The sequence below is a fragment of the Cyanistes caeruleus genome, chromosome 6 (assembly GCF_971803275.1).
Source record: "Cyanistes caeruleus chromosome 6, bCyaCae1.hap1.1, whole genome shotgun sequence".
In the NCBI taxonomy this organism is placed as follows: domain Eukaryota; kingdom Metazoa; phylum Chordata; class Aves; order Passeriformes; family Paridae; genus Cyanistes; species Cyanistes caeruleus.
The window spans coordinates 7,366,864-7,392,477 of NC_141706.1; the positions used below are offsets into that span (position 1 = coordinate 7,366,864).

Genomic DNA, 25,614 nt, shown 5'->3' on the forward strand with positions numbered 1-25,614 from the left:
TCTCATTCTTATACTGCTGGAAAGGTGGTTTGAGGGTAGTCACTCCATTGCCAGACTTTTTTCTACTACAGACACTGAAGGAGGGAGCTGGCCACCTGAAATCAGGGCCTTTGCCAGACTGCAGTATGCTAAATTGTGACTAATGGAGAAAACTTGATCAGAATGTTCTCGGATTAGGTTGAAAGTAGAAGAAATCTGCATGTCTTTGTACTGCTTCCAGGGCTTCAAACAGTAAAAATGGATTTTACTGAAACATTGGATGTGCTAAGAATAAACTTTGGACACATGCCAATTACGAAAAATTAAAGCTCAAACAAACACGTTTTATGAGCACAGGGAAAACATTGCTTCCTGAAATGATTTATAGAAACTGTCTTGCAGCAACAATTATTACGGTTTGTGTTTAGTCCTGCTGCCATGTGTTTCTTTATAGCTATGGGTTGGCCTCTGGTAGGAGAAACTCTGTAATTGAGAGAGGCTAAAAGCAGGTACTGGAAGACTCAAAACTTATGGGGAAAAAATCTGGATTCTAAGCCTAAACCTCATGTCCTGAGTCAGGACCTATGTTGGTACAGATACCAATGATGCCAGTAATTATTTTGGATATGTTGGTCTGTGTGAGCAAATGGCTTGAAAACAGGGTTCCTCCATGTGAGACTCAAGGGGGGGTTTAAGCCACTCATGAAACTTTAGGTCACTTTTAGGCAGCTGAAAGTACCAGGGGACACTAGACTCTAAAATACATTTCTCTACAGCTTGTCATGAAGTGTACAGACAAAAAAAAAAGTTGCTGTGTTATTGGGCAGAGGACTATAGAATAGTCAAAATAGAAGTGGTGATCAAAATGTTGCTTCTCCCATGAACTGCCCTCTCCAACTACTTTTTTGCCATGCTTGGGAAATCTGTTCAGTAATGATTCACAAGAAAGAAATACCCCAAATGAATTGCTAAAGCCACTGTAAAAATCACCAGCTGCATATTGCAGCATGAAACCGGAAATGAAAAAAAGATTGTGGTTTCTCATTGATTAATTCTGATGAATGGTCTAAGGCTTACTCATAAGCATTTAGTTGCAAGTACTTGGTGTTCCAAATGTAACGTTTTAATTGGATATACAGATGACATGACGAGTTTCACCTTGCTGGCCGTAATTCTTCCAATGAAATTCTTGGTGAAGATGCCCAAGACACTCTCCATTCAGTGGGAGTGCAAGGTCTGACTTGTTTCACAGGGTGCAATATTCATAGAAGGTGAGTAATACAATACTGGGAACACAAAGTGAGTTTCTTTTTAAGGGAATGAAATTCACAGCATCTTTTTGGCAATGACTGTCTGCATTTACTTAAATGGGTGATGCAGGGCTCTAATGCTTTTAAATGATATCAGATCCTCTGATAAAAGACATAGGACTGCAGCCTATTTATTGTGATGAGACAGGAGTTAATAAGATTACTCCTACTCTTTAGTTACTTTTTCATCTTCTGCAGCCAAATGCTGGGGTTTTTGTTAGCAGGCAAAAGGAGGTCAGTTCATTTAAAGGGTGTTGATGCTAGAAATAAACATTTTTTTTCCCTCAAGTGGAACTCTGAAACCTAGGCTCAATTGCCTGACTGCCAGACCCCTGGTCTTTATACCAGAATTGCTTTTAGCACTGGAATGCTGCATCCTTTTAATAACCACTTACGTAAATTAAAAACAAACAACTTAAAAATAATACAAATAATTAAAAGAAAGAATATGTGTAATGTAAACCTGCAATAACTGTGGTGTTTGGCAGAAGAAGATTCAGAAATGGAGTAGCAGTGTCTGAAGGAACTGCTTAAGGAAAAATTTGTGCTGGAGAATAAAAGCATAATTCCAGTGCTGTGTTGTGCAAGGTGCTGTACAACAGGGAGTGACTGTCACAAACCTTTTGGAGAGCAGAAGTATTGTGTGTGTGCATAGCTTCGTTGTTGAGCAAGCTTTTGCTCTTGAAGTAGCTACTCTGAGGAAAAGTTTTGGGGTCTTAAAAAAAAGAAAAACAAAATAACAGCAACAACAACAAGAAAAGCCACAAACAAAACCCCCAACAACAACTAAAAAGCCAACACCAAAAAACTTGTCTAGGGAAAGAGTTAAAGCCATCTGCCTGAAAGCATTGTGTAAAACATACACACAATGTTGGGGAAATAAGCCAATTATGTGTGCTTCACAGGAGGTGGGGGACTGACCTTTGTGTATAATTAGTTCTTTTATTTAAAGCAAAGATTTTGAATAGAATAACTAATTAGCTGTCATAAATGGCAAATTGAAGATTTTGGCCGGATTCCTTGGGGAGAGTGGGAGGACGTCCCTCCTCCCAGCCCGTACTGTACGCTCTGGCTCTCCTCATTAGGGCTGTTTTTAGTTCTCCGCAGCGGTAATGAGGAGTGCAGCGGCGGCACTTCTCTAATAATGCATGAAATGCAGGTGGAGCAGAGCTGCCTGCAGCTCCTGCTGCCTGCTCCCCACACATGTGGGTGTAGCTGAGGGGGACAAGCTGGAGTGGAGGGGGTGTCTGGAAAGTCCTGGTGATATCACCTGTGTTTTATGCTCTGGACTCGACTGTATAAAATACAGGCAAGCTGCAAAGCCTTGAGGCATATATCATTAGCCAGCAGTCCCCCATTACTCTTTCAGACCAATTAACCTTTAGAGTTGCATTAGAGAAATTAGGTGGTGAACTTGCCTGCTTTCAGAGGGGACCTCTAGCTCTCTTGCAGACCAGAGCACTGTGGAGCCGTGCGCCGTAGGACCAGTGCAGATAACTGTTATTTAAAAGGTCTGCCATTTATGAAAAGTTCCCAGGCTCTCTTGGAAAGGAGGCTTTATGAGCAGAGCCCTTAGAGGAACCACAGCTGATTGCCATGTGAATAGAAATATCAGTAAAATGGCTTGGAAAAATTTAGAGGTGTACTTAGTGGACACTTGTGTTATAAAGCCAGCTGAATCATTTTACAGGAAGACCCCGACTGAGCAGATACGGGCTGATTAAAGCTTGTTTGTCCGGCTGTGAATAGTGGTAAAGTTTGGATTACTCACTACAATAACAGCCTCTTTAGACACAGACATAAATTTCAGTATGTCCAGAGGTGGTGTCTATAATTTTTTAATGTGTATTGGAGCTCTGAGCACTCAGAACGGGTTTAGTTTTGTATTTACCAGCAGCAAGTCTATTAAGTTGTAAAGGGCAAAGAAGGGAGTGTAGGTAGCCAGAAATAGAAAGGATTCATCTACTGTTTCTAAGAAAAGAGAGCACTGGATGTCTAGCAACAGGAGAGGAGAGAGCAACTTGATGGTACTTTCAGAATTTGGCAATAATCAGTGTTCCCTTGTGATCACGTATTTAAATATGTGAGCGTGCAGCTGTTAATTTTTCTAGTTCTGCAACACTTCTCATTTTCTTATCCTCCTCCACAGAGCACATGTGGAATTTGTCAAAGGTGACCCCTTTGTTTCTTGTCAGCCCCAGTTAGACACCACATGCCCCTTATCATGTTGAACTGGATATCTTGACATTTTTAGGCAAGTACTGGAGGAAAATGGACATAGCAAAATGAAGCCTCATCTCAGTCTTGGCAGTGGGGAAACTACCAAAAAAGAAAGAGCAGTTCTCCAGGCGGCTTCTGCCTGCAGAGCCCAGGCTGCTTCAGGTCTGCTGGGAGGGTGAGGCAGGAGGAGGAAAGCAGGGTTTGGTGTTGATTGTGTCCTCTCTGTGCAAGCCTCTGACCGTAAAAAGGGTTAAGCTTCTGAGATGCTTCTCTCTTGTTGCTTGGAAATGACACGGCAAGTGCTCCAGGAACCCTTGCTGATCAAGTTTGGCAGTTTTTGAAATTTTGTTTCACGCCTTGCCTGCTGTGTCAACTCACCAGCTAATTGCAGTGCAACTTTCTGTAGTGGCTTGTGTGCTCTGTGCAGACCGGTTGGTTGGGATGTCGGAGGGAAACCTCACAGCCCAAAATGTAATTTCAAAACACTGAACCTGACCAGCAGAGGCTGACCTTGCTCGTTATTATCTGAGTGGGAATAGCAGCTTTGAACATCATATGATCTCTGAAATGGTACCTTTTTTCATTAGAAAGCCCCCTGCTGAACACTGACCAAATACATAGCTTTTTTCCTTGCTTAAGGTACTGCTTAAAAATATATCTATATCTGTTCCTTCGCTAGTTATTAGAAGCAAATCAAAGTGTTACATTCCCCTTACTTGCAGAAGCCTCTCATAAGACAGTGATGCTCTTGCAATAGCGAGGAGCTCAGATGGCTGCGGAGAGCAAGGGCTGCCAGGGCCACAGACGGAACAAGAACTGCCCCTGCAGTCAGCCCTCAGCCATCCAGGCCTGCTTGCCACAGGAGACCTTCCTAACCTGCTCTAAATGTCCAAACCAGCCTCTCCCAATGGTCCAGCCAGGGTTTCATCCCTGCACAGCTGCCCCTGTGCTTGACGCTGCTGCTGCGTTGGCATCCTTTCTCTGGGTGAGGGCAGCTGTACCTCGGAAAGGGCACTGCTTTCACAAGCCAGGCCTTGGGAAGCCACATCTGCCTGAGGATCTTGTATTTCTGAACCACAGAGCTGATCTCAAACCCCACCCATGCAGCAGCTCTCTTAAGGTGTGCTGGTTATGTGGAATCTGTGTCTTTCCAGATGCGGGATCCTCGTGTTATCTACACAAACCCTGCAAAAGAATTGTATGATGACCTCCCTCTCTGTGAGAAATCCTCCTCTGCCTCCAAGGGTAGACATTTAGAGAGCCTGTTTGGGGGGTGAATAATGACTTGCTGGTGTCTGGGGCTCCTATCTAAAAACATAATTCTCACATCTAGGCCCTAGTTTCCATAGGTGCGAACTGTTTTCTTTCATCACTGCTACTGATCTTACACAGCTTGCAAATGCAAATTCACATGCTCGCCCTTCTCTGCCTCACAACAAGGCAGACTCTTCTCACAATGTGCAGTTTTCCTGCAGTGGAGTCGGGAAGAACATGGAAATTACTCGAAAATTGAAGCCTCTTTTTGCTAATGAAATGTATTTTGGATTTTAAAAACCCAAACAAAGGTGTGTCTAGAACCACAGGGCCACTTCCCTCATTCTCGTAAGGAACTCTCACCAGGCACACGATACTTCTGCAGTCTGATCTCTGGCACCTGCAGCATAATCCACTTCTGATACTTCCCTGTCTTGTCCCTCTTTCCAAATGTGTGTTTCTCTGTGGCTTTGTATGTAGAATTTCTCTTGGGAACGTTGCCGGTTGCATATGTGGCAGTCTAATACAGACACAGGTTTTCACTTAATTACTGCAGATCTGCCACTGGTGTCAAAAGTTTCCTTGCAGAGACTTGGCAAACGAGTTTTGAGTGTGCTGCAGCAGAGGGCAGGAGGGTTCTTTAAGCCTTTAGGGTTTTTGAATGTTACTTGGCCTGTCTCTGTGCTGCTGAGACCACTTTGATTACAGATGGATCAATACCTCGCTGTTTGTGTGGAGGTGTCCTAAGTGCTATTGTCGTCTGCTCGCGGCTCTGAAAAAGCAATTATTACTGTGGGAGTGGTGGGTTTACATGTGCTCACCATTAGCCACTCTCAGGTCACCCTGGCTTTTAAGGAAAGCAGCAAATGTCACTTACTGCAGTGGCACTGGCTCGGTCCTCTCTGGTTAAGGGACTGTTAATAATTCTATTATCAAGCTGCTGCTTTCTGGGACATCCAGCGCTTCCTACAGAAAGGGTGGAGCAACTTTGTGTAAGAGTATACAACCAGTGACACCTGCTGCTGTGCCAGTGTCCCTTCTCATCATCCCTGCATTGGTTAAGCCCACAGTGTGCTTGTTGACAGGCCCAGCATTGTCATTTGTGGTGACTGACACCAGTAAAAATAAAAATCATAACAAATTGAGTCAAGGCTCTAGAGCAAATGGAATTCTGGCATCTCAGTGAGTTAATTTATTCTTGGATCATTTCCTGTCCTATCCCTCGCCCACAGTACAATCCTTGTTTATTTTTCCACCTGGCCTATTGATTCCATGAAGTCCTTTCCTGCCTGGCTCTTAAACTGAGAAAGGTGATGGGTATCACAGTGCTCACCATGGCAGGCACTGGCTGCTTGGAGAAGAGCATCTACCCAGCTATCTCATGCCTGCTTTGCACTCCCAGCAGGGCTTTCCAGGAAGGAAGAAACTCCTGGCTTTTTTGCTACCTTCTCCAGTGATACAAGAGGAGGAGGAAAGCTCTGCTTTGCTTATGGGATGTGGCTTCACTAGTGACAGAGGGGCAATGGTGGGGTTATTCTCAGCAGCCCTCAAGGGCTTTTGAATCAAATTTATTCTCAAGGGCTTTTGAATCAAATTTATTTTGGAGCAGCCCCTTGCCTGCTCTGGCTTTCAGTCAGACCTCTTGTCACCCACAGGATTCACAGGAGAGAAAAAACAGTGGCATACCACATCTTTTTATACATGCTCCTCTCCCTTCCCCCTCAAACTCAATTCAAACTCCAAGATGCTGGACCAGGGGGTTACATACAGTGATGGCCCTTCTGCTCTTTTTAATTGCCTGTGGCAGGTAATTGCCAACAGGAGGGTTGTTGTGAGGTAATTAGGGGAAAAAATAAATGTTGAAATTTCAGCCAGCTTATTCTGCTGCAAGATGTTGGTTAGAAAGAGTCTGGTGCGTTGTGTCCGTCCTACCCTTAGGAAAAAAGGACTGCGTCCCTGCAAGCGTCGCGCTCCCTCTTAGCCCGCGACAGCAAATGAAGTTAGGATTCCTTTGACTGTCAGCTCCATGCAACGTGAGCTCCTTGCAGTGGCAGCAGCAGCAGTGTTTGCTGCCAGCTCTGCCCCCAGTGCCCCCTCCCCAGGCTGTTGGGATGGCCTCTAAAGGAAGCGCTGTGCTTGCCTTGCAGGTGTGCCGATGCTATCCGTACAACCCAAAGGGAAGCAGAAGGGCTGCGCCGGCTGCAACCGAAAGATCAAGGACCGCTACCTGCTGAAGGCTCTGGATAAGTATTGGCATGAAGACTGTCTAAAGTGTGCCTGCTGTGACTGTCGTCTTGGAGAGGTTGGATCAACTCTTTACACAAAAGCAAATCTCATTCTCTGCCGCAGAGATTACCTGAGGTAAACAGAGGGACGTACTGCGGGCTCTTCCTGAAGCCTCGCAGCATGCTGCCGGCTGTCTGGCTTCCTAAAAATGTGAAAACGTGTGCTTGTGGCTGGCCAGCCCTGCCCAGAGGACACTGGAGCTTCTTCCACTGTCTAAGCACGGCTTTTTACTTGCACTTAGCTTATTTTGTAGTCTGGGAGGTGAAATTCTGGTTTTAGGTGAAGATATGAGGAAGAGGTAATGACTTTTTATTATTATTATGGACCAACAAGAACAAACTCTGCCTGCTGAGTAAATTAGGAAAACCTCTTTATTCTCCTTGCATATCCCTGATGCTATATTCCTGCATATTGACTGAGACCTGACCAGCCCTTCACCTTTTCTTTTTCAGTCATAGCTTTTAGACAGATTTCTAGTCTTGAGTAAGGTTTCTCCCAAGGGGCTCTTGTCTCCTCCCTAACTAAACAGACCAAAACTCTAAAATTACAGATCAACTTCAAAAAATGTTTCTGTCTGAGGAAATCAGCAGAGACCATCACTAGCTTGGAGTTAGAACCATTCTGTCAGTGTGTGTCTGCAATACATAACAACACATGGGATTTTTTTGCCTGGTGTGTATGGGGGTTTTGTGCAAAATACTTTATGCAAACATAAATGAATATTAATAAGACAGCAGGCCTAATGCAAACATTATTATGAGGGTCACACTGCAAAACACTCTGAGTTTTGCTTTGTTTTTTGCTTTGGAAGAATGTACTTGATCTCCAGCTAATGTGTATGTTTTCTTTTATTTTTCCTCAAGCACTGGTAGCATTTCCCAGGCAAGCTCAACCAGCAAAACATCTGAAGCAAAACAAACTGAACACACTGTTGTAAGATAGGGAGGTAAAATGCCTTCTAACCTTGCAGTGTTCAGGGGCTGCCTAGATTAGTGTCAGTGCTCAGATGCTTCGTGTGTTTCAATGGAAAACGTTTTTTCGGAAAATCTTCAGTAAATATTTTCTTAGTAAACTTGAACAAACAAGTTTCTCCTCCTAAAGGCGAGAGATTAAGCACTGAGCCAAACAGAAGGACTGAGTCTGTCAGCTGCCATGTGGGAGCTGTCACCTTGCCCTTCAGCCCAGCAGTGCATGAGAGCATCCTGCCCACAGGAGGGTTTTAGAGCTGAAACTCTTCGGGGAACATGTGAAATATCCCAGGTGAAATTCTGCCACACAGGCAGCACTTGCAGCTCCACATCTGGTTAGGTGGGGTGTGTCCCCAAAATCTATGTGAGGGAGGAGGAGCTTGGGTAAGGGTGAACAGGTCTGAGGTGGAAAAGACAAGATAAGCAGCCTTTGGAAAAGTGGAAAGGGTGCGAAGAGGAAAGAGTTAACTGTCTTCACTATAATGAAATAATTTTTGTACCTTCCTTAAATCTGAGTATTTTCTAATGTCACAAGTCACTTGCTCTGAAAGCATCCTTAACCCTGTCTGTGCTAAGCTAAAAAAAATGAGCTCCAGAAAGTTTGAATTCAACACAGAGATTTCCACCCCCAAATTAGCATTTTGGTTCTTCTTCAGCTTAGCTATACTCTTTCTGTGTTGTGGACATAATTCTGATGTGTCAATGAAAAATATTTCAGTTCTTGATCTTCCTTTTTGAGGAGGCCTTTCATCACAGTATCACAATTGGGTCACGTTAGATACTATCACAAGGACCCCCAAAATCTCTCAGGAGAGCTTCTTCCAGGAATAGTTTACTTTCCAGGAAGAGCAGCTGCATTATTTTCTGAAGTATTTGTTTATACTTTATCTTGTTTATACATTATCTTTTCTTTATCTTGTTTGCACCCAGCTTGCCAACTGATACAGGTTTCTCTATCTGTCATCCTCCATTTCATTATTTGTCACTTGACTTTGTCATTTCTGGTCTTGAAAAAGTGTTGTGTTTGTGTTGTGATTTTTGTTTTGTTTTGTTTTTTTTTTTAATTTGACCCTGAAGATAGATACTCAGCTTTATGCTATATGTTGCAGAACCCTGCTAGAAATACTGAGCTGGACACTGTTTCCAATTTACATTTGCTTTTTGAGACCTGTGAGCTACCCCATGTTTTGTCCATTTAATAAGCACCATATTGATTTTGGTTTATTCTAGTTTCATAACAAAAATAATGTGTGGCATCAAATCAGACATGTTAAAGTGCCAAAGGACAGCAGTATTGATGCTGTTAGGTTTAGAAGGACCTTTTTTATCACTGGAGTTGTAGAGCACTTTCTTTCTTTCTTTCTTTCTTTCTTTGGTTTTTGCCATGAATGCTGCTTCGAGGTGGAAGAGCTGAATCTGTGATTTTCCCACTGGCCCCTAGATGATGTGAGTTTTCTGGGGCACACCAGAAGCCTGTGCTGGAGATGGAAAAGAAGCCATTGCAGACTGCAGGAAGTGTCCCAGCTTTGTGAAGAGAGGGAAATTCATGGCATGAACCATGGAAGGCAACAGCTGGAACTTATGTTTGACCATGGCCATGCAGATTCTATCCCAGCACCAGTTAAACATGGTCTCTGGAACAAAATTCTGTGCCTGAAAGGTGTCCTGTAACAACTCTGTCTCCCTTTTTGAGGGTGGAATAGTTCCTGGCCTGACAGGGGGGAAGTCGGTTGCTATTTATGCATGGTTAAACTGTAAAGTTTAATTGTTAATTGTAAATGTTAAACTGTAGAGACTTGTGTAGCCTTTACAGTAAATATTTTCCCTTTATCTGAATTTAGGGTGTTAGAGCTTTGACTGTTTTTTATTGGGAAGAACATGGTCATATCCCAGTTGTCATATCTTGGGAAATTTAACGAAGACTCAGCTAGGAAGGAATAATATTAACTCTGTAATAGCGCTGTTAATTAGCCTTCAGCTGTTTAGGCAGCTGTTTACAGCTGTTTACAGCTATCATGGCTTTTATTCTTACAAATAATTTGGTTTATACTGGGGTTTTTTGAGGGGCTCTGCTGAACTCCTGGGGTCTTTCAGGCTCCCAGCATAGGAATAAGGGGATTGCTATGCAGCCCCATATTTATAGAAATATAAAGCAATTTTTTACTTTAAAACATCTTGTGTTGACTTCTACACAAAATATTTCTTTCTCTCTCAATTTTAAGTATTAGTTCTATTAATAGAAGGAGATAAATTTGCCATCACGATCTTCTCTACTGTCTGTTCCCTCCTGATAATTTGAATTTTTCTTCTTGGAGAATTAACCATCCCCATCATCATTATATAATTCATTCACATTAGTAGTTTTAGAGTCTCTATCCCCATTTTTTTCTTCCTTGTTAAACAGCTCACAGTGTTTGGCCTACTAGCCAAATTTTAGCAGAATTCATTCCTATAAATAACTTCTCATGCTTCACACTGTAGTTGTACCATAAATGGAGCACTTTACCTGGAGGACAGTCAGAGGAATTCAGTCAGAGGGCTCCTGGAATATTTTGTAGTCAGTTTTCAGCTCTGGGACCCTCCTGTGCCACCCCTCCTGAGGGCAGGCACCGATGAGCCATGCAGGGACTGGGGCTAGGGATGGACTTGTGGCAGAGGCTCAGGACAGGAGCGGTGCCAGCTCCTTCCCTGCTGTGGCAGCGTTCCTTTGGAGCTGGCTTTGTCCCAGGCACTGGGAGCACGGTGGGCTGCCAGCTGTGGGTGCTGATCCTCAGTGGGTTTTCAGCAGAAATCTTCCCGACGTGTTCCAGGAGCTGCGAGCAGACCGTAGCCTGATCATTTGTTTCAAAAGATAAACTGTCGTCATTGCTTGTGAAGGAACATTTGTTAACCTTCACTTTTCATAAAACACTTTCTTGCTCATTTTTTAATCATGAAAGATGAAATTGGATCTCGAGTTGTTATCCTTGTGGTATCACCTCAGTCTCCAGCTGTGTCTCGATGTATCTTTCAATACATTTCATCTCAGCAAATAGATTTACCATTTGTTTCATAATCGCAGTTCCAGCATTCCTACCTCTAATTATTTTTGATAAGCAAATGCTATTGAAGGAACTGCTTCTGGGACAGAGCAGCTTAGCATGCAGGCTCAGATGGCTCCTCGCAGCCCCCACGCAGCGATGTGTGTTTGTTCCGAGGCATAATTAAACATTCACCAAGCTCCGCTTCACAGGGACGGGCTGGGTGTTGCATCAGGATTTCCCGTGAGGAACTGACAACTTAAATTTCACTGTGAAGTGCTGATGAAGAACGTGATTTTTCCTTTTTACTCAGCATGGTGCCCTCACACGAGCAAAGGCGAGTCGGGCTTGCTTTGAGAGGAGCAGAACTGTTGCTTCTGCGTGTTTGATATGCTGCTGTTGGGAAAGTTTTTCATCATGTAAACTGATTGGGGCCTTAATTAGACTCCAAAGCAAGCGCAAAACCTGCATTTAAAAATGATGGTGAATCAGTAAAAGAGAAGGGCTTCCCGGGAAACCCTGATGCTGTTCTCAGTGGGTTTCATGGCAGTTCTTTTTCACCCACTTTCCCACATGTTTGGATCAGGGCTGCAAACTCAGCAAGGCATCCCTCTGCACCTGGTCTTGGTGCCTCCGGGGAGCAGAGAAGTCCTCTGCATCCCACCTGAGGGACAGGGACCTCCTGGCAGGTTTGCCATCCCCTGTCACCCCTCAGCACTGTCTGTAGCACAGAGGCTTGAACTCCACCCTCGGCAGCTCCTACTTCAGATGACTCAGGTGCCAAGTCCTGGGGGTTTTGCCCTACTCCAGACGCCCCTGGGCATTAATTCTGTCAGTGAATGCTTTTAGGAGCCCTTTTGGTGAAGTGTTCTATACCTGGCAAATATGCAGGGTTTAATTTTCTTGCGGGATAAGAGCAGAACCATGGGTGCCCTGCTCTGCTGGCACAGGAGGATGTGGATAAATTCCCTCCTTCTGGTGGCCTTCCCCAAGTCAAACCCTGAGCCAAACCACTAAACCATGGCTGGCTGTGTGAGAGCAAGCCTTTGGGAACTGAGATGTGTGTGCCCCAACAGGCAGAATTTAAGTTAATCTCCCCAAGACCTTACTAATGCTCAGAATGTGGCTTCAACCTGCAGAAGCTGCAGCACCTTTGGAGCAGGACAGGGAGAATTTGGGATATGCTTTCCCTCTGGAGAAGCAGAGCGTGCATGTAAGCACCAAGAGCATGCCCTGTTGGATTTTCAAGGGACATGTTTGGCGTGGGAAGGAGAGGTATAAATGCAGTGTGGCTGAACAAATGGTGTCTGCTCAGAGCCTAAAAATGTCACTAAGCTGAAGTGCTGCTTTTGCCTCGCAGTAGGGAGCATCTTGCACGCTGCATAGGACACCCTCACTTCTACACTTGGTGTCTGTTCAGATTAAGGAGGATTAATTAGGCTCAAAATACAATGTGTCTTGGCAACATTGCTGTGCTTTGTGATGTTAAAGTACTGATTTCTTTTTCCCCCTGCAGTAGTTGGTCCAGGACTTTCTCACAGCCTGTGCCCCTACTTGGTTTGTTTGTTTGCTTTTTGCCTTTTTGTTCTTCCCCCCATCTCCAAAACTTCTCACTGAGGAGGAAAGCAAATGGGGAGTAATTCTGCCTGGCTGTGGTGCACTAGCATGCCTCTAGCACTTTCAGCTTTGCAGTTTCCTGACTGCTGTATTTATACTCTCCTAAGAGGGCGTTGACACACTTGTGTTCAGCAGTGCCAGAGCAAGGATGGGTTTGAGATCAGCAGTTCCAGTTACACCATGGGAAAGGCTGGGGCAGGGGAGGAAGACTTGGACTTCTCCTACCTGCTCATGGTCCCAACCCCTCTGTGAATACCCACTGAAAATATGGAGGGAGAGGCCAAAGGAGTGAAAATAAATGAACATTCAGATGTGTCCTTCAAGTGAAGACAGACTCCCTTGAGCAGCCTTGAAGTTCAGGCCCAGTAATCTCTGAACCAGTGCAGTCACTTGGCCAGGGGCTGTTTTGTACTGGTTCAACTCCCCCGCAATGCTGTCCTTGAATGCCAAACCCTTTGGCATGCAAGATGCAAATTCTTTGGGACTGATCTTGAAGGCTTCATGAGAGGACAGCTTGACCAACTTCATTAGTATCAAAATGCATTTCCTTTCCTTCAGCTGACATGACTTCCCAGTGCAGCACTGACATCCGTGTCCTGGATAGGAGGGTGCAGCAGCACCACCACAATTAAACACAAATAAATATGTATTTACCATGCTGAAGCTCCTATCACTGAGGCTTTCTCTAATTCACACAAGGGCTGATTGCAGCAAAGCTGTCTGAAGTTGCTTTTAAGCTTATTCTTTTTTATCTTTTTAAGTGATGTTCAGGCTTTCCCTGCATTTATTGGTATATTCAATACTGCAGTCACAAGTCACACTTGTAGCTCAGCATATTTCTAATACCCACAGATGGGAAAAATACTGATTGCAGCATTTAAGAGCCATCCTCACTGAAAAATCAGTTGTTCGTTTGTTTCAAAAGGCAGGGGCCTTTTCTTTTCATGAGGATGGATTTCAGGTACATAAAGCAAGTTTTGTTCTACAGCAGGCCCTGATGAAACTAAGAAATAAACAGCAGCAGGCAAACAGGGAAGGTGTTCGAAATGGGAAAACTGATTTTACCTGGCTGGGGACAACACCAGCATGGAGTTCCATAGCTCTTACAAAACTTGTATATCCAGATAATCTGGATATATAAATATGTAGAAAAATAGGCAGTTGTACATAATATCTACAAATGTAGATATTTATCTGTAGGTTAGTGTTCAGTCTTCCTTCAGTTCATAACTCTTATCTTTCAGTGCTGACAAAACCTTTTTTGGGGGGCAATTATCAGTCTCCATTCAGCTGTTTGAATTTTGAACTTGTTTTGTTCCTGTGTTTAAAAAAAATCCAGTTGACACTGCCAACCTTTCCTTTCTGTACCATTCATTATTTTTATGTGCCTGTCCTGCTTCCTCTTTTTTTGTTTCCTTTGAAGTCAACAGCTCCAAAATTTTTCCTCTTTCTGCGGAGGGAAGATTTTTCTCCTCCTTTTTTGATTGCAAGCTGCTATCTAGTCAGACACCAGGCTAGAGGGGGCGAGAAGAAATGGGGACTCTCTCCTTGCAGGCAATGACTAAACCAGATTGTTGTTCCTAGGGGAGACAAAAATAGGCAAACAGGTTCTCAGTTTAGCCCCCCTGAATATCTTGGTTAAACAAAAAATCTGTTAAAAGGTATTAATGTTTTCATATGAGAAGTTTCTTCCTGTTTTCCTTACAGTAAGAACCCTCAACCATTCTTTCTCCCACCCAAAAAAAAACCTGCAGGGTGCTGTGACATTACTATGGATAGAATTAATTTGAGGTGTATTCAGAGTTGTTGAGGTCTGGATCACCATGCACAAGACTGCTCTTCAGCCCAGACAAGACTACATAAAACCCATCCTTTGACAGTTGCCTACTACTTCCCTCCTTTTCCCATTAATTCATTTGCATTCAGGGCTGCTCCTGTATGCCAATTAGCTTTAATTTTTACTATACACACTGACATCAATGGCCAATGAGAACAGGGCATAGCAGGGTTTTTAGTGTGCCCATAAACTACAGAAAATTGTCCTTGGACAAACTCCTGCTTTTAGACTGGCTGACAACAATAGACGTGGTTAAGTTCAGGCTAAGAGCCATTAAACATAATTACTACCACAGGGTAAAAGTTTAATTGTGCTAAATTTTAAATCTGCATAGTCTATGCTTATTTACAAGCTGGCTGGGTCTTCCTGTTACATAAAGGGGAATAAATCTGTACTTAAAAATTGTTGCCTTTTAACTTCAAAGGGAAGTGAATAAATAGGGATTTTTAGAAGAAGCAAAACAACCCCAAACTGAAAACTTTCTGTATTTCCAGCTTCTTTTATGCCAATGGCTCCAAGCTGGTAAGTAGAGGCTAAACATCTGATAGATTTTTCTAGTGAACTTCAACTTCGTGTGTGTGAATATGTGAGAGAGTGTTGCATCTGTTATGAAGGTGTCTGGGGGACAGAATGCAGATCAGCTTGTTCATGTGGGGTTATTTTAAATTTAACCACAGATGGGGCTTGGGGTGGAAGGTTTTTCCTCCTGCTCCTTATCTTCTCTCCCTCCTTCCAATAGCATTAAGCTCCCCACTTCAGGAAGCTTCAGCTCAAGTAGCATCTGGATCAGGGGATATCAGATGTGGCAGGTTTCCTACAAGCAAACAAAAAAAGGCAAAAGACTCTGTTCATTTTGCGTTTTCTTCCAACAATTTTTTAAAAAGCCACGTTCGCCGAGCTACAAGTTACGGCGTATTTTTAGAAGCACGGTGAATACATGGAGCTCTAAATCACTCCCCAAAAAGCAGATTAAAATTAGGAGGTGCTAGAATAAGTGTGAAATGTTCATCTGTTGGGAAAGGGAGGGTATGGAGGACTGTGAAACTTGATAGAAGAGATAAAGATTAGCACGCTGACTCGCTGGAAGCCACGTTATGTAGACATTAGAAGGCAAAACGATTTCAGCTGGACAGAACATAAGCTTCAGTTCTTATGCAAACAGTCAAAGCTGTTTAACAATTGGTTTACCCCCAAAACCCCTGAAAGAAGACAGGTGAATACGATGCCAAATACATTTTTCATGTTTCTTAAGCTAACTGTTTAAATAGTTAAGTGAACATCTGTCCAAATTTCCCCATCATTTCCATTTAGAAAAGTCTCCTATTTGAAGGCTGAAGAAAAGCACCTGCTTAACAATGCAAATGGTGCTGTCTGGGGCCCCTTTATTTTGTTTAATCTAGATTGAGCTCCACACAACTGTGATGCTAATGAATAATGGATATTTTATACTTGTGCATGTAGCAGTGCTGGGCACAGAGCAAATCTAGGATTAACCTCCCAGTTTCCCTGCCTAATGCATTTGACTCATTTTTTTTTTAGTTTGCTGTGACTTGGGTACTCTAAAAACGGATGTCTGGTTTTATGGGAAATGGGAAAATCCTGGCAAAAGCTGTCAGGCTTTGCTGTGCCCAAGTGGAAAGGGGCAGCTAGGCTGGGGAAGGGAGGGATGTCTGGACTAATGGCTTGATTTGTGAGTGGGTGCTGAATGAGAGCCAGGGCTTTCCAGGGTGGAGACCTGGATGCTTTTCAGTGCTGCATTTTTGCAGTCCTGTCTGCTGGCGTTAGGCAGCCGAGGCCCGTGCCCAGCTGCCTCCCCTGCCTTGCCTGCTCGTGGAGGCAGGAGCAAGAGGGGTCAGCTTGCAGGGAGGAAGGGACTGCCTTTTGCTGGTGTAAAAAACATGCATACATGTGGTACAAAAACATACATACAGCTGGGGTCTCACTCTGCCTTTCAGCCTTCAGATGATGGGATCACGGGGGAAGAAATTTTGGTACTCCCTCTGCGGATTTTCCATCCTGCACACGCGTTTCTGTTTTGGTTTGTGTGGTTTAGCTCTCAGGGAAAACACAGTGCTGTTTCTTCATAGGAAGGTCTGGGATTTTCCCACCAGGCCTAATGAAAGACCACTGATACCACTTCTAAAGAAAAATAAGGGTGGGCTTTCTTACATCTGGAGAGCGAGCTGACTTCGGGAGCACAGCACTGTAGGAGGGTGGGAGAGTTGTGTGGAGGTTTCTATAACACTGCTGGGTGTTTCAATTCACAATTACTGGCCAGTAATAATTAGTATTGATTAGCCTGGCAAATTGCAGGTTTAGAAATTGGTTATAGATTTTCCTGATGCTTCTCATCTGCGTGTTGTGGAATCAGCCAGAACCGATGGCTTGAAACAAACGGTGGGCCCAGATCTGTCCGCGGGCAGCGGCGCGTTGCGTGCACAGAGCTAATGGCCAGCAGGGATCGTACGTCTTGAGGCTCATCACCCCCAAAATACCATTTTTATCATCTTCCAGGCCAAGTGACACGTGACCAGAGGCTGGGGTGAACCTTGGTTCTGTCAGCCCGTGGCTGGAGCCTGGCGCACACGGGGTCTGCAGGGACACCTCGGGCAAGGGGGCCGCGGGAAGGATGCCGCAGTCTTGCTCGAGTCCCCCGGCAGGAGCTGCAACAGCAGCAGACATCTGGGGAGACAGATAGTGAAAGCCAAGATGAGAATGGCAGAGCTTCCAGTGCTGAAGGGCTGTCCTGGAGGGCCGGGGAGCTGGAGTGGAACGGCTGAGCATGCTGTCCAGGCCACTGTGGAAGGGCTTAGCTGGCTCCTGGGAGGGCTGGGGAGGCAGGAGGAGGGGGGCACAGCCCGGGAGAAGGGCTCGCTCTCTGAGGTGCCTGGCTCAGGAAATGCTGTGTGCTCATTGCGAGATATGTCGTGCTTTTTTCTTTTTATCAGCAGGTAAGTGAGGTTCTCCCTGAGCTCTGTCACAGCGCTGCCTGCCAGGAGTGGCAAAGTTCATGGGACTTGTGTGTCCTGCTGCCATCCTGTCCCTCCGTCAGGCTGCGGCCAAGCGCAGCAAAGTGTGGGGAGCAGGATGGGCAGCTCCCACCACCTACCCCACTGCTGCAGAGAGGCAGATAGCTTTTGACTGAAATTTTGTGAGCCCCAAAATAGTGCTCTAAGTGTTTAATGCTTTTCTCCATTAGACAGCAAATTAGCCCTAGGCTCACAAACCAAATGAAGTTTCATCTCGACGATCGGAGCCTGCTCACCAGGCAGTTTTATCCCAAGTTCCCGTGCGCTGGTTGGTCAGTGAAATGGAGACTGCAGCTTCTATTTATTGGTGCAATACAGTATTTGATACTGCTAATTACACTTAATTAGTCCTTCCACCATTTAATTAAAATGGCTTCTAATGATTGTGCTTCTTTGGCAGGCTCTTTGGTACCACCGGGAATTGTGCTGCCTGCAGTAAACTGATCCCTGCCTTTGAGATGGTGATGAGGGCCAGAGATAATGTTTACCATTTGGACTGCTTTGCCTGTCAGCTCTGCAACCAGCGGTGAGGACACAGTTATTGTACACACAAACTAATTCATACCTTTGCCCAGAAAACGGGAAATGAAATGTTTGATGCACGCAGCCCGTCTGGGGCTCGCAGCCTGCTGGCGGGGCTGGCTTGCCAGGCTGACCTGGGGGATGCGTGTAAGTACCTGTAGCCCTTTTACTGCAAATCCCCTTGGAGCTGGTGGGAGTTGGAGGGGCAGGGGGGAGGACACAGACTGTACAGCTGCTGCTGAATAAAACAAACTGCTCCAGCGTCCTTTCAGGAGCTCCCCTCTTTGCAGAAGGCAGATGATGGAGAATGGACCTCCTCTGGCAAACTGACATTATCTCTCTTAAATCACGTTTCTGACACGCTTAAAACTGGGGGTGGAAAAGAAGAAGGATAGAGAGAAGGGACAGGAAGGAGAAAAATACTCTGGCCAAGCCCTTTCCAACACTAGGAGCAAATCCCTTTAGTTGGTGTGTAATTAACAGGGGATCTTGGTGGTATAATTTTGAGTGGGCTTACTGTTTCTGCTGGGTGGAGGATGGACATCAGGGACTATAATAAAGGGCCATGCACAGTGTTTTCATTTGAACTACCTGTAGCCAGTAGAGTTTGGGAAGGATGTGAAAAAATCTTCCCAGCACCATGATTGTTGATCATCATAGGCAGAATGGAAGCCCACAGAACCAGATGTGATAATGTGCCACCTTCTGATGTATCCATTTGCCCATCCTTGTCTGAGATAGACCTGGAACTGCTTGCAGTTCTTATTTCTTGTTCAGTCAGGCTGTAGAGACTGCCCAGTGTCCAAGGGCTGTGCTGGTGTTCCTGTTCTGGATATGTGGTTGTGTTTCCCAAAGATGAAACTGGGATACCAAAACCTCATCCCATGGGAAAGTGTGAGAGAGATGACAAAATTTGTGGGAAGATGTATGACCAAATTCTGTAAAAGTCAAGCTAAAATCCTGATTTCAACATCCCTTTGCTCACTCTAGAGAAGAGTCACAGTGGGATTGCTCATGAAGCAGCCATACATGAGTGCAAACACCTGAACCTGGGAGATGCTGTCCCATTCCCAAACCCCTCAACTTGGGAGATGCTGTCCCAGTCCCAAACCCCTGAACCTGGGAGATGCTGTCCCATTCCCAAACCCCTGAATTTGGGAGATGCTGTCCCATTCTGGTCTCTAGGGCTCAGCCCTAGAGGTGAATTTGGTGCCTGAGCACGGAGGAGGTGTTTGAGGTACAGAACTCCCACTAATGCTGTCACCGCACGGCCGCGGTGGCAGTGCCGGGGCGGCAGTGACATCTAGTGGCTCCTGGCCTTGGGCTCTCTTCCAGCTGCCCAGTCTTGTTTTGTGGCTCTTGAACACAGAGCTGATCCCACCTCGTCCCCTAAGATGCTCCTTCCACACCGTGACAATCGCCAGCTCTGGGATTTGTCTCCAGCCTCGGGAATGCTGTGGGTGCTGCCAGGCTCAGCCCTCAGGATCAGCTCTTTTCAGCCTCCTGATGATTCCCAGGCAGGAGAGAGTTTCTCCCAAACTCCACACCAAACCTGGGGCTGGAGCATTACAAATGTCCCTTCAGGCAGCCCTGGGATGTGGAGTCCTTGGAGTTGGCCTTGGAGTCTGCAAGCTTAGTATCTCTCATCAAAGCCCTGCTTCACCCTTCTCTCACAGAAAATCCTACTGCTGCCTAGTTTTCATTTTCAGTAATTTCTTTTAAATTTCACCCTTCATTTCAAAGGCTCCAAAGCACCTCTCTCCCTCCCTTCCCTCTTCAATTGCCAGTGTGGTGCCACTCTGTCCTTCAGACAACCTCCAGGGCTGTCACTGCCTGGCAGGAGAGTGCAGGTAATCCCCCGGTTCTGGCAGAGTTGTGCTGTGATGCACAAGGGATTTGCTCAGTTTGTGAGGGGCTGAGTTGTTCTGAAAGGTGGGCTATGTGTAGATTCTTAATTTTGGCTGGGGTCAGAGGGCTACTAATTCTTATGACTTATTCTGTAGAGACTTGGGCTGGAAAGGGCAGAATGGAAGTGATCTAGTAACAGACAGCATTGGGTGCTGAACTGAGACCAGTGAGATTAAGTAACCCTAAAGCCCAAACTGCAGAGGTGGATGTGGATACCAGTTCTGGTTCTGAATTGGAAACTTCACCTGAAACCCCATCTTGTTCTTCAGCTCTGAAAAGATTTGATGATGAAAACTTTTCCTTAGTTCTCTTCCAGCTTGCTTACCTTTCCATAGCTTGACTCTCTAATACAGAGTGCTAAATCCATCACAGCAAAATCTCTAATATTTTTACCAAGTGTGCAGTGTTTTCATTACTTTCATTCCCTAAAACACCAGTTTTGCATCAAGTCCTGCATTACCACTCAGCCTACCATGCTTTAAACTGTTCTAAAGTCGTCATGGTCATTGTAGTGGTGAATAAAAGCTGGTCACTGCTGTAACTGGCTGATAGGTCAGTGTTACAAGGGTTGCAGGAAATGCTTCTCTTGCATTATCTCAAGTGTGGGTTTGCTCAGAAGAAAATCACTAAAGAAATGGCAGAGTAGGTTCAGCACCTATTTGTGACTGCTGCTGGCTGGAATTTGATCACCCAAATGGGCTCTGCAGCATCCCTGCTCTGATCATTTCGGGCTGGCAGTGTGAATCTGGGCCTGAGGTCACCCTCTTAACCCCTCTGTCTCCATTTGTGATGCACCAGCTGAAGAGACCCCAGTTTACTGGTGGGTTTGCAGGACTGGCAAGTAGAAACAGTTGCCTTTCCAGTGAATCAAACCCTTCTCCCAAAACTTCACATCACATTTGGGTCCCCCTGTAGAGCATTTCAGTTCCCATGAGCTTCTACACACCCCCACGCCTTCCAACTCCCAAACTCCCCAGCTCATCCTCTGGCTCCTCTACACCCAAAACCAGGTTTAGCAAGAGACAGCTGTTGATGATGCTGGTGGGCAAGAATAATTTTTGCATTTCTCTTCCTGGAGGTTTCTATGGCACTTAATGTGGGGATAAGTAGTGAAAAGCAAGCAGCTGTGTCTGTTCTTTATTGTGAGTAAACCTGCTCCTGGGGAAGGCCGTGTTAAGGAGAGAGTGTGCAGTACAGTTTTTACCATAAAAGCTGTTAATGGAAATTAGGAATAATCTTTATCTTTTTAACATACAGAAAAGGTTGAATTTCAGAATTACTAGAGAACATGCCACAGAGGGAAGAAGATGGAAGGTCTTCAATGAAACCCTATAAAGTGTGAACCTATGCCCAGTTCTCTCTGTACCAACTTGGCAAATGCATCAGCCTATTTGCAGGTGTCAAAATATAGAAATCTTGTGCCTGTGTTGGGCCTATAAAGGAGCTCTAAAATTATCAGTCCTATTCTTTTAGCAGAAAACTCTTTTTTATGGAGATGCTCTGCCTGAAGCTGCCTGAGTTACAGATGATGAAAGCACTTTAGACAAGGGGTAGGCAGTGCCAAAGCTCTGCCTGGGAGCAGGGGAAATGGGCATTTTGAGGTCTGCTAAGTCTCCTGAGGATGGGGTCACCTCCAGTGATCTTCCTTCAAAGCCCTGCAGACACTTGGCCCCGCCAGAGGCTGGTACCTACCCCTTCCTTTCAGTGCAGAGCTGCCTTGAGGCACAGTGCCTGACCCAGGTTGTCCCTTTGCTTCAGGGACCTTTGGCTGATTTCAGACTCAGCTCTTGGGGCAGCCTGTGCTCTGGTCTGTCATTGTCCTGCCAGCATGATGGACAGAAAACAGCCCCTGAACTGGGTGCAGAGAACATTATTTGTTATCTTAAGAAGTAAAGATTAGCTTCTGATTCCTGGGCAGGCAGGCAGGGTGGAAAAAGCTATTGGCTGTCAATTCACACCTCTCCGATCTTATATGTGGAACTTTTTTGACCTTAATGGTCAAATAAAATTGTTAAATATCACAAGCTTCTCTGTCAACTTCAAGACAAACAGAACAATTTACATGGTATATAGAGAGCAGTGCCCTTCGCTCAATGAAGATAAAGGTTAGGAGTCCAGCCACCGAGAAATTTCTATTTATTGTTCAGCACTGTACACAAGGGGGTGAGGGAGGACTTAATAGCCAGTCCTTGCCTGGAAATTAGTGTAAATACTGCTTCACCCGAGGGAACTGTGGAAATGTGGATACCAGCAAAAACTTGAAATAGGCTCAGTGTAATATTGCCCGCTTGATTTCCTGGTTGGAGAGCCAACATCTCTTGTCTGCAGGGACAAATCCCTTAACTGCTCCCAGCCTCCTCCTGCAGCTGGCACGGGGCCCTGCAGAGAGTGGGACCTGCTCCCCAAGCTGCTCCCTGTGGCCTGGAGCCAAGCACGGATGTGCCAGGGAAAGGGAGAGCAAAACCCTGGGATGGCAAGGGGAGAAGCACCGGCAGAGCTGGAAATCAAACCCTGCTCACCAGAGTCACTGTCAGACCCAAACTGCCTCAAACCCGCCCCGTTCTAACATCTGCTCATACTCACACCCACTAACCCTTTCTTCTTCATCCTCCAGATTCTGCGTGGGAGACAAGTTTTTCCTGAAGAACAACATGATCTTGTGTCAGATGGACTATGAGGAAGGGCAGCTGAACGGGAGCTTCGAGTCCCAGGTTCAATAACAGCCCCTGCTTGGCTGGAGCACTGTGGGATGGGCGCTTGGCCGCACGAGCAGCGAGGGCGCCTGTCAGCTTGCCTGCAATATTTTTTTAATTCTTGGTCCAGAGAGGACTATATACATTGTAGTACTTTTCCCCCCCAACACAAAGCAGTTACAATTTTAGATGTACAGTTGTGCCTGCTTAGCTGAGCACTGCATTGCCTGTATGTTTGTGAGTTTTTGGGGTCTGGGGGAGGGCTCTGTACAGTCTGTTTTCTGTATATAAACTGGAACATTTATTTTATGAAAAATGTAATGCAATTTTATTACTGGTGTGAATTAAAAATTATGAATGTTTCCTGGTCATCTTTGCCGTGGTTTCTTCCCCGTGTGGCAAAAGCCTGTATTTCCCGTGCTGTAGCTGAGCAGACTATTGGAAACGTGTACACAGATCCCTGGAAACTGCATGGATCACAGCAGAGGCAGGTTCTCTCACAATAACTGGGGGAAATGCCGCTGCAGAGTTGTGGAGACTTCCATCCAACCACCTGCTTCCCTGTATAAAGGGAGGGAACGAGCTGTGGGCAGGTGATGGCTGGGAACCCTCGCTGGCAGGGTCCCGCCGAGGCGGCTGTGCCTGCTGAGCTGCTGGCTGAGAGGCTCCTTGTGGATTCAGACAGAGCTCTGCCATGGAATTCCTGCTGGCTGGCTGAGCCCGTGCCTCCAGTCTGGGCTGCAAGGAACAGCTCCCTGAAGCCCTGCCAACAGGTGCCTGGGCATTGATCAGAATATTAATTCCAAAGCTTTGCTAGGCAGTGGGATTTTCCCGTGGGGCATCACTTGTCCAGGTCAGAGCTGCTGTGAGAGCTGATGTCAGGGCTGGGACGTGCCCGGGCGCTGATGCAGCAGATCCCTGCTCCCAGCCCTTTTTGCTTACTCCGTGCCAGGTGCTTTGACCTCCCACGCAATAAAAGCGATCAGATTTGAAGCATCTCCCGGAGAAAAAAATTCTGAACTGTGTTCCTGCTGCGATGCTTTGTGCAATGATTTTCAAGGTTATGCAATTCATGTGCAACCCACTGGACTGTATCAAACACATTTCTTTGTATAGTGAGTGTCACTTTAATATAGTGCACCAGTAGCTGTAAAGGATGGCTGCAATTCTATTTATTTTGTCTTCTTGCTTTTTCTTAGATTTACCCCCCTTTCCTTTAATAAATAGACACCGAGTACTTTTTTTTTCTGATGTGACTTAATTGGTTGCTGGTCCTGGGTCGCTTGTGTGTGTTCCCTGAATTGCAAATGCCAGATGCAGTGCAGCTTGGTGCTGCTCTGCCTGTTGCATGAAATGCTTTTATGTACACACCTGTGCTGAATAATGGCTAAGCAGAAGCAAAGCACCACAAGACACTTAGCATGCTTCAAAATATTGCCTGTCATCTAGAGCTACCTCAGACATGTGGATTGATTGAGTGATTTTTCTTCTCAAACAGATGTTTTGGGTTGGGAGACCCAGCATAAAATGCATGGCCTCATCCCTTTTTATTCCCATAAACATGGAATAGCAATTAGAGAGCCACTTATAGCTGCCTATGGATATGTGGTATTTAAACTGCTGTTCCATTTTAGTGCTTCTTGGGGTGGGGGGAGGTTGTCTTTAGAGAAGCTGTAGAGCTGATGCTCTTTTTGTAGAGACTATTGGAGGCAGCCACCCTGGGGCTACGGAAGGAGCAGCTTGTTGCCCAAATGTTTCTATTCCTTGCTTTGAAATGGGCTGCCAGGCAGCCGCTGCCCCTGCCTGTGCTCTGGATTGATGGCTCCCTGCCTGCCTGCCCGTGGGATTTGCTGCAATTCAGCACACAATGGCAGGGCAAGGCTGCTGTCCTGTGGTGAGGAGGGCAGCAGTAAAACCAAACCAAAACCACTCACCAAACCAGCTGGAAGGGCTGTTCCATTTCAGTTCAGATTCTTAAAGAGGGGTTTGGTACCAGTTTAAGGATGGAGTCCTTCAGAGAAAGGTACCTCAAGTTACACCATGGGCCATGATTCAGGAGCAGCGGCTTCCCATTGCCTCCCCACACTTGCCTTGCTGTGAAATGCAGGCACTGCTCCCCTGCTGGGGAAATGTGGCTTCATTTCTGATGGGCAACCCTCTTGATTTGTCACCATTGCTGTAGATCTGATTCCTGACACCTAAGCAGGAATTTCATTATGCTGGCTTGTGCAAAAGCCCCAGCTGGAGACTGGGTGGATGGGAGGAAACCCAAAGTGCTGAATGGGGTGGGGGAAATAGCCAATTGTCTTATATTTTAAAAAGAAAAAATACAAGGGAGAAATTGTACAGCATTTGTATCCCTCTTTTCTGTGTCTGCACAGCAGGCAGGGCCTACCTGCCACAACCCATGCCCCAAAGAGCGTTGGAGGTGGGTCACCTTTAAAAATAAAAATCCCAGGAGGACAATGCAATCATGAATTCTTGTCTGAATACTGCAAATTTGCTTAATAGAAACAAGGGCTGGAGTGCAGACCTGCTGTTGAATAATCGCTTCCACTCTACGGAGCAGAGCACGGAAACCTTTTGATGGTGTTATAGTCATCACTTGGCATAAATATTCATTCAAGGAATCAGAGCAGAGTAAATGGCATTTTAGCCACTAATAATTTAGTATTAGCAGATAGCCTTTTTACTGCTAAAGATAACCACTGCTTAATCAGTTTAGTGACCACTGGCATATAGGATGACATTTAAGCCCGTGCCTCAGTCCCCACGTTGAGGACACGGCTGCCGGTGACCCCTCTGCCCAAGCCTCCATCGTTGCCAATGTCAGCCCCAGCTGCCAACTGCACTCAACTGGCTTTAACTTCTGCACCATCTGCCATTTGCCTCCTTATCTTAGCTCAAAGAGGAATTTCAAGTTCATACTAGAGATGTTAAAATCTAGGATCATCTGTCTCTTTCTCTTTTT

At 45.5% G+C, this 25,614-nt stretch overlaps 1 protein-coding gene across 5 annotated transcripts in view; it reads left to right on the top strand.

Annotated features, from left to right (window-relative positions):
- LMO1 (LIM domain only 1) overlaps positions 1-23,014 on the top strand; it is a 59,584-nt gene extending 36,570 nt beyond the window's left edge. For all 5 annotated transcript variants that reach the window (XM_086892741.1, XM_086892738.1, XM_023928621.2 and 2 more), the window contains 3 exons: positions 6,911-7,124; positions 17,921-18,046; positions 22,565-23,014. In XM_086892741.1, the coding sequence (XP_086748867.1) occupies positions 6,911-7,124; positions 17,921-18,046; positions 22,565-22,670 (446 nt within the window). In that variant the 3' untranslated portion in view covers positions 22,671-23,014. The remainder of the gene's footprint in view (positions 1-6,910; positions 7,125-17,920; positions 18,047-22,564) is intronic.
- Positions 23,015-25,614: the final 2,600 nt, after the last annotated feature.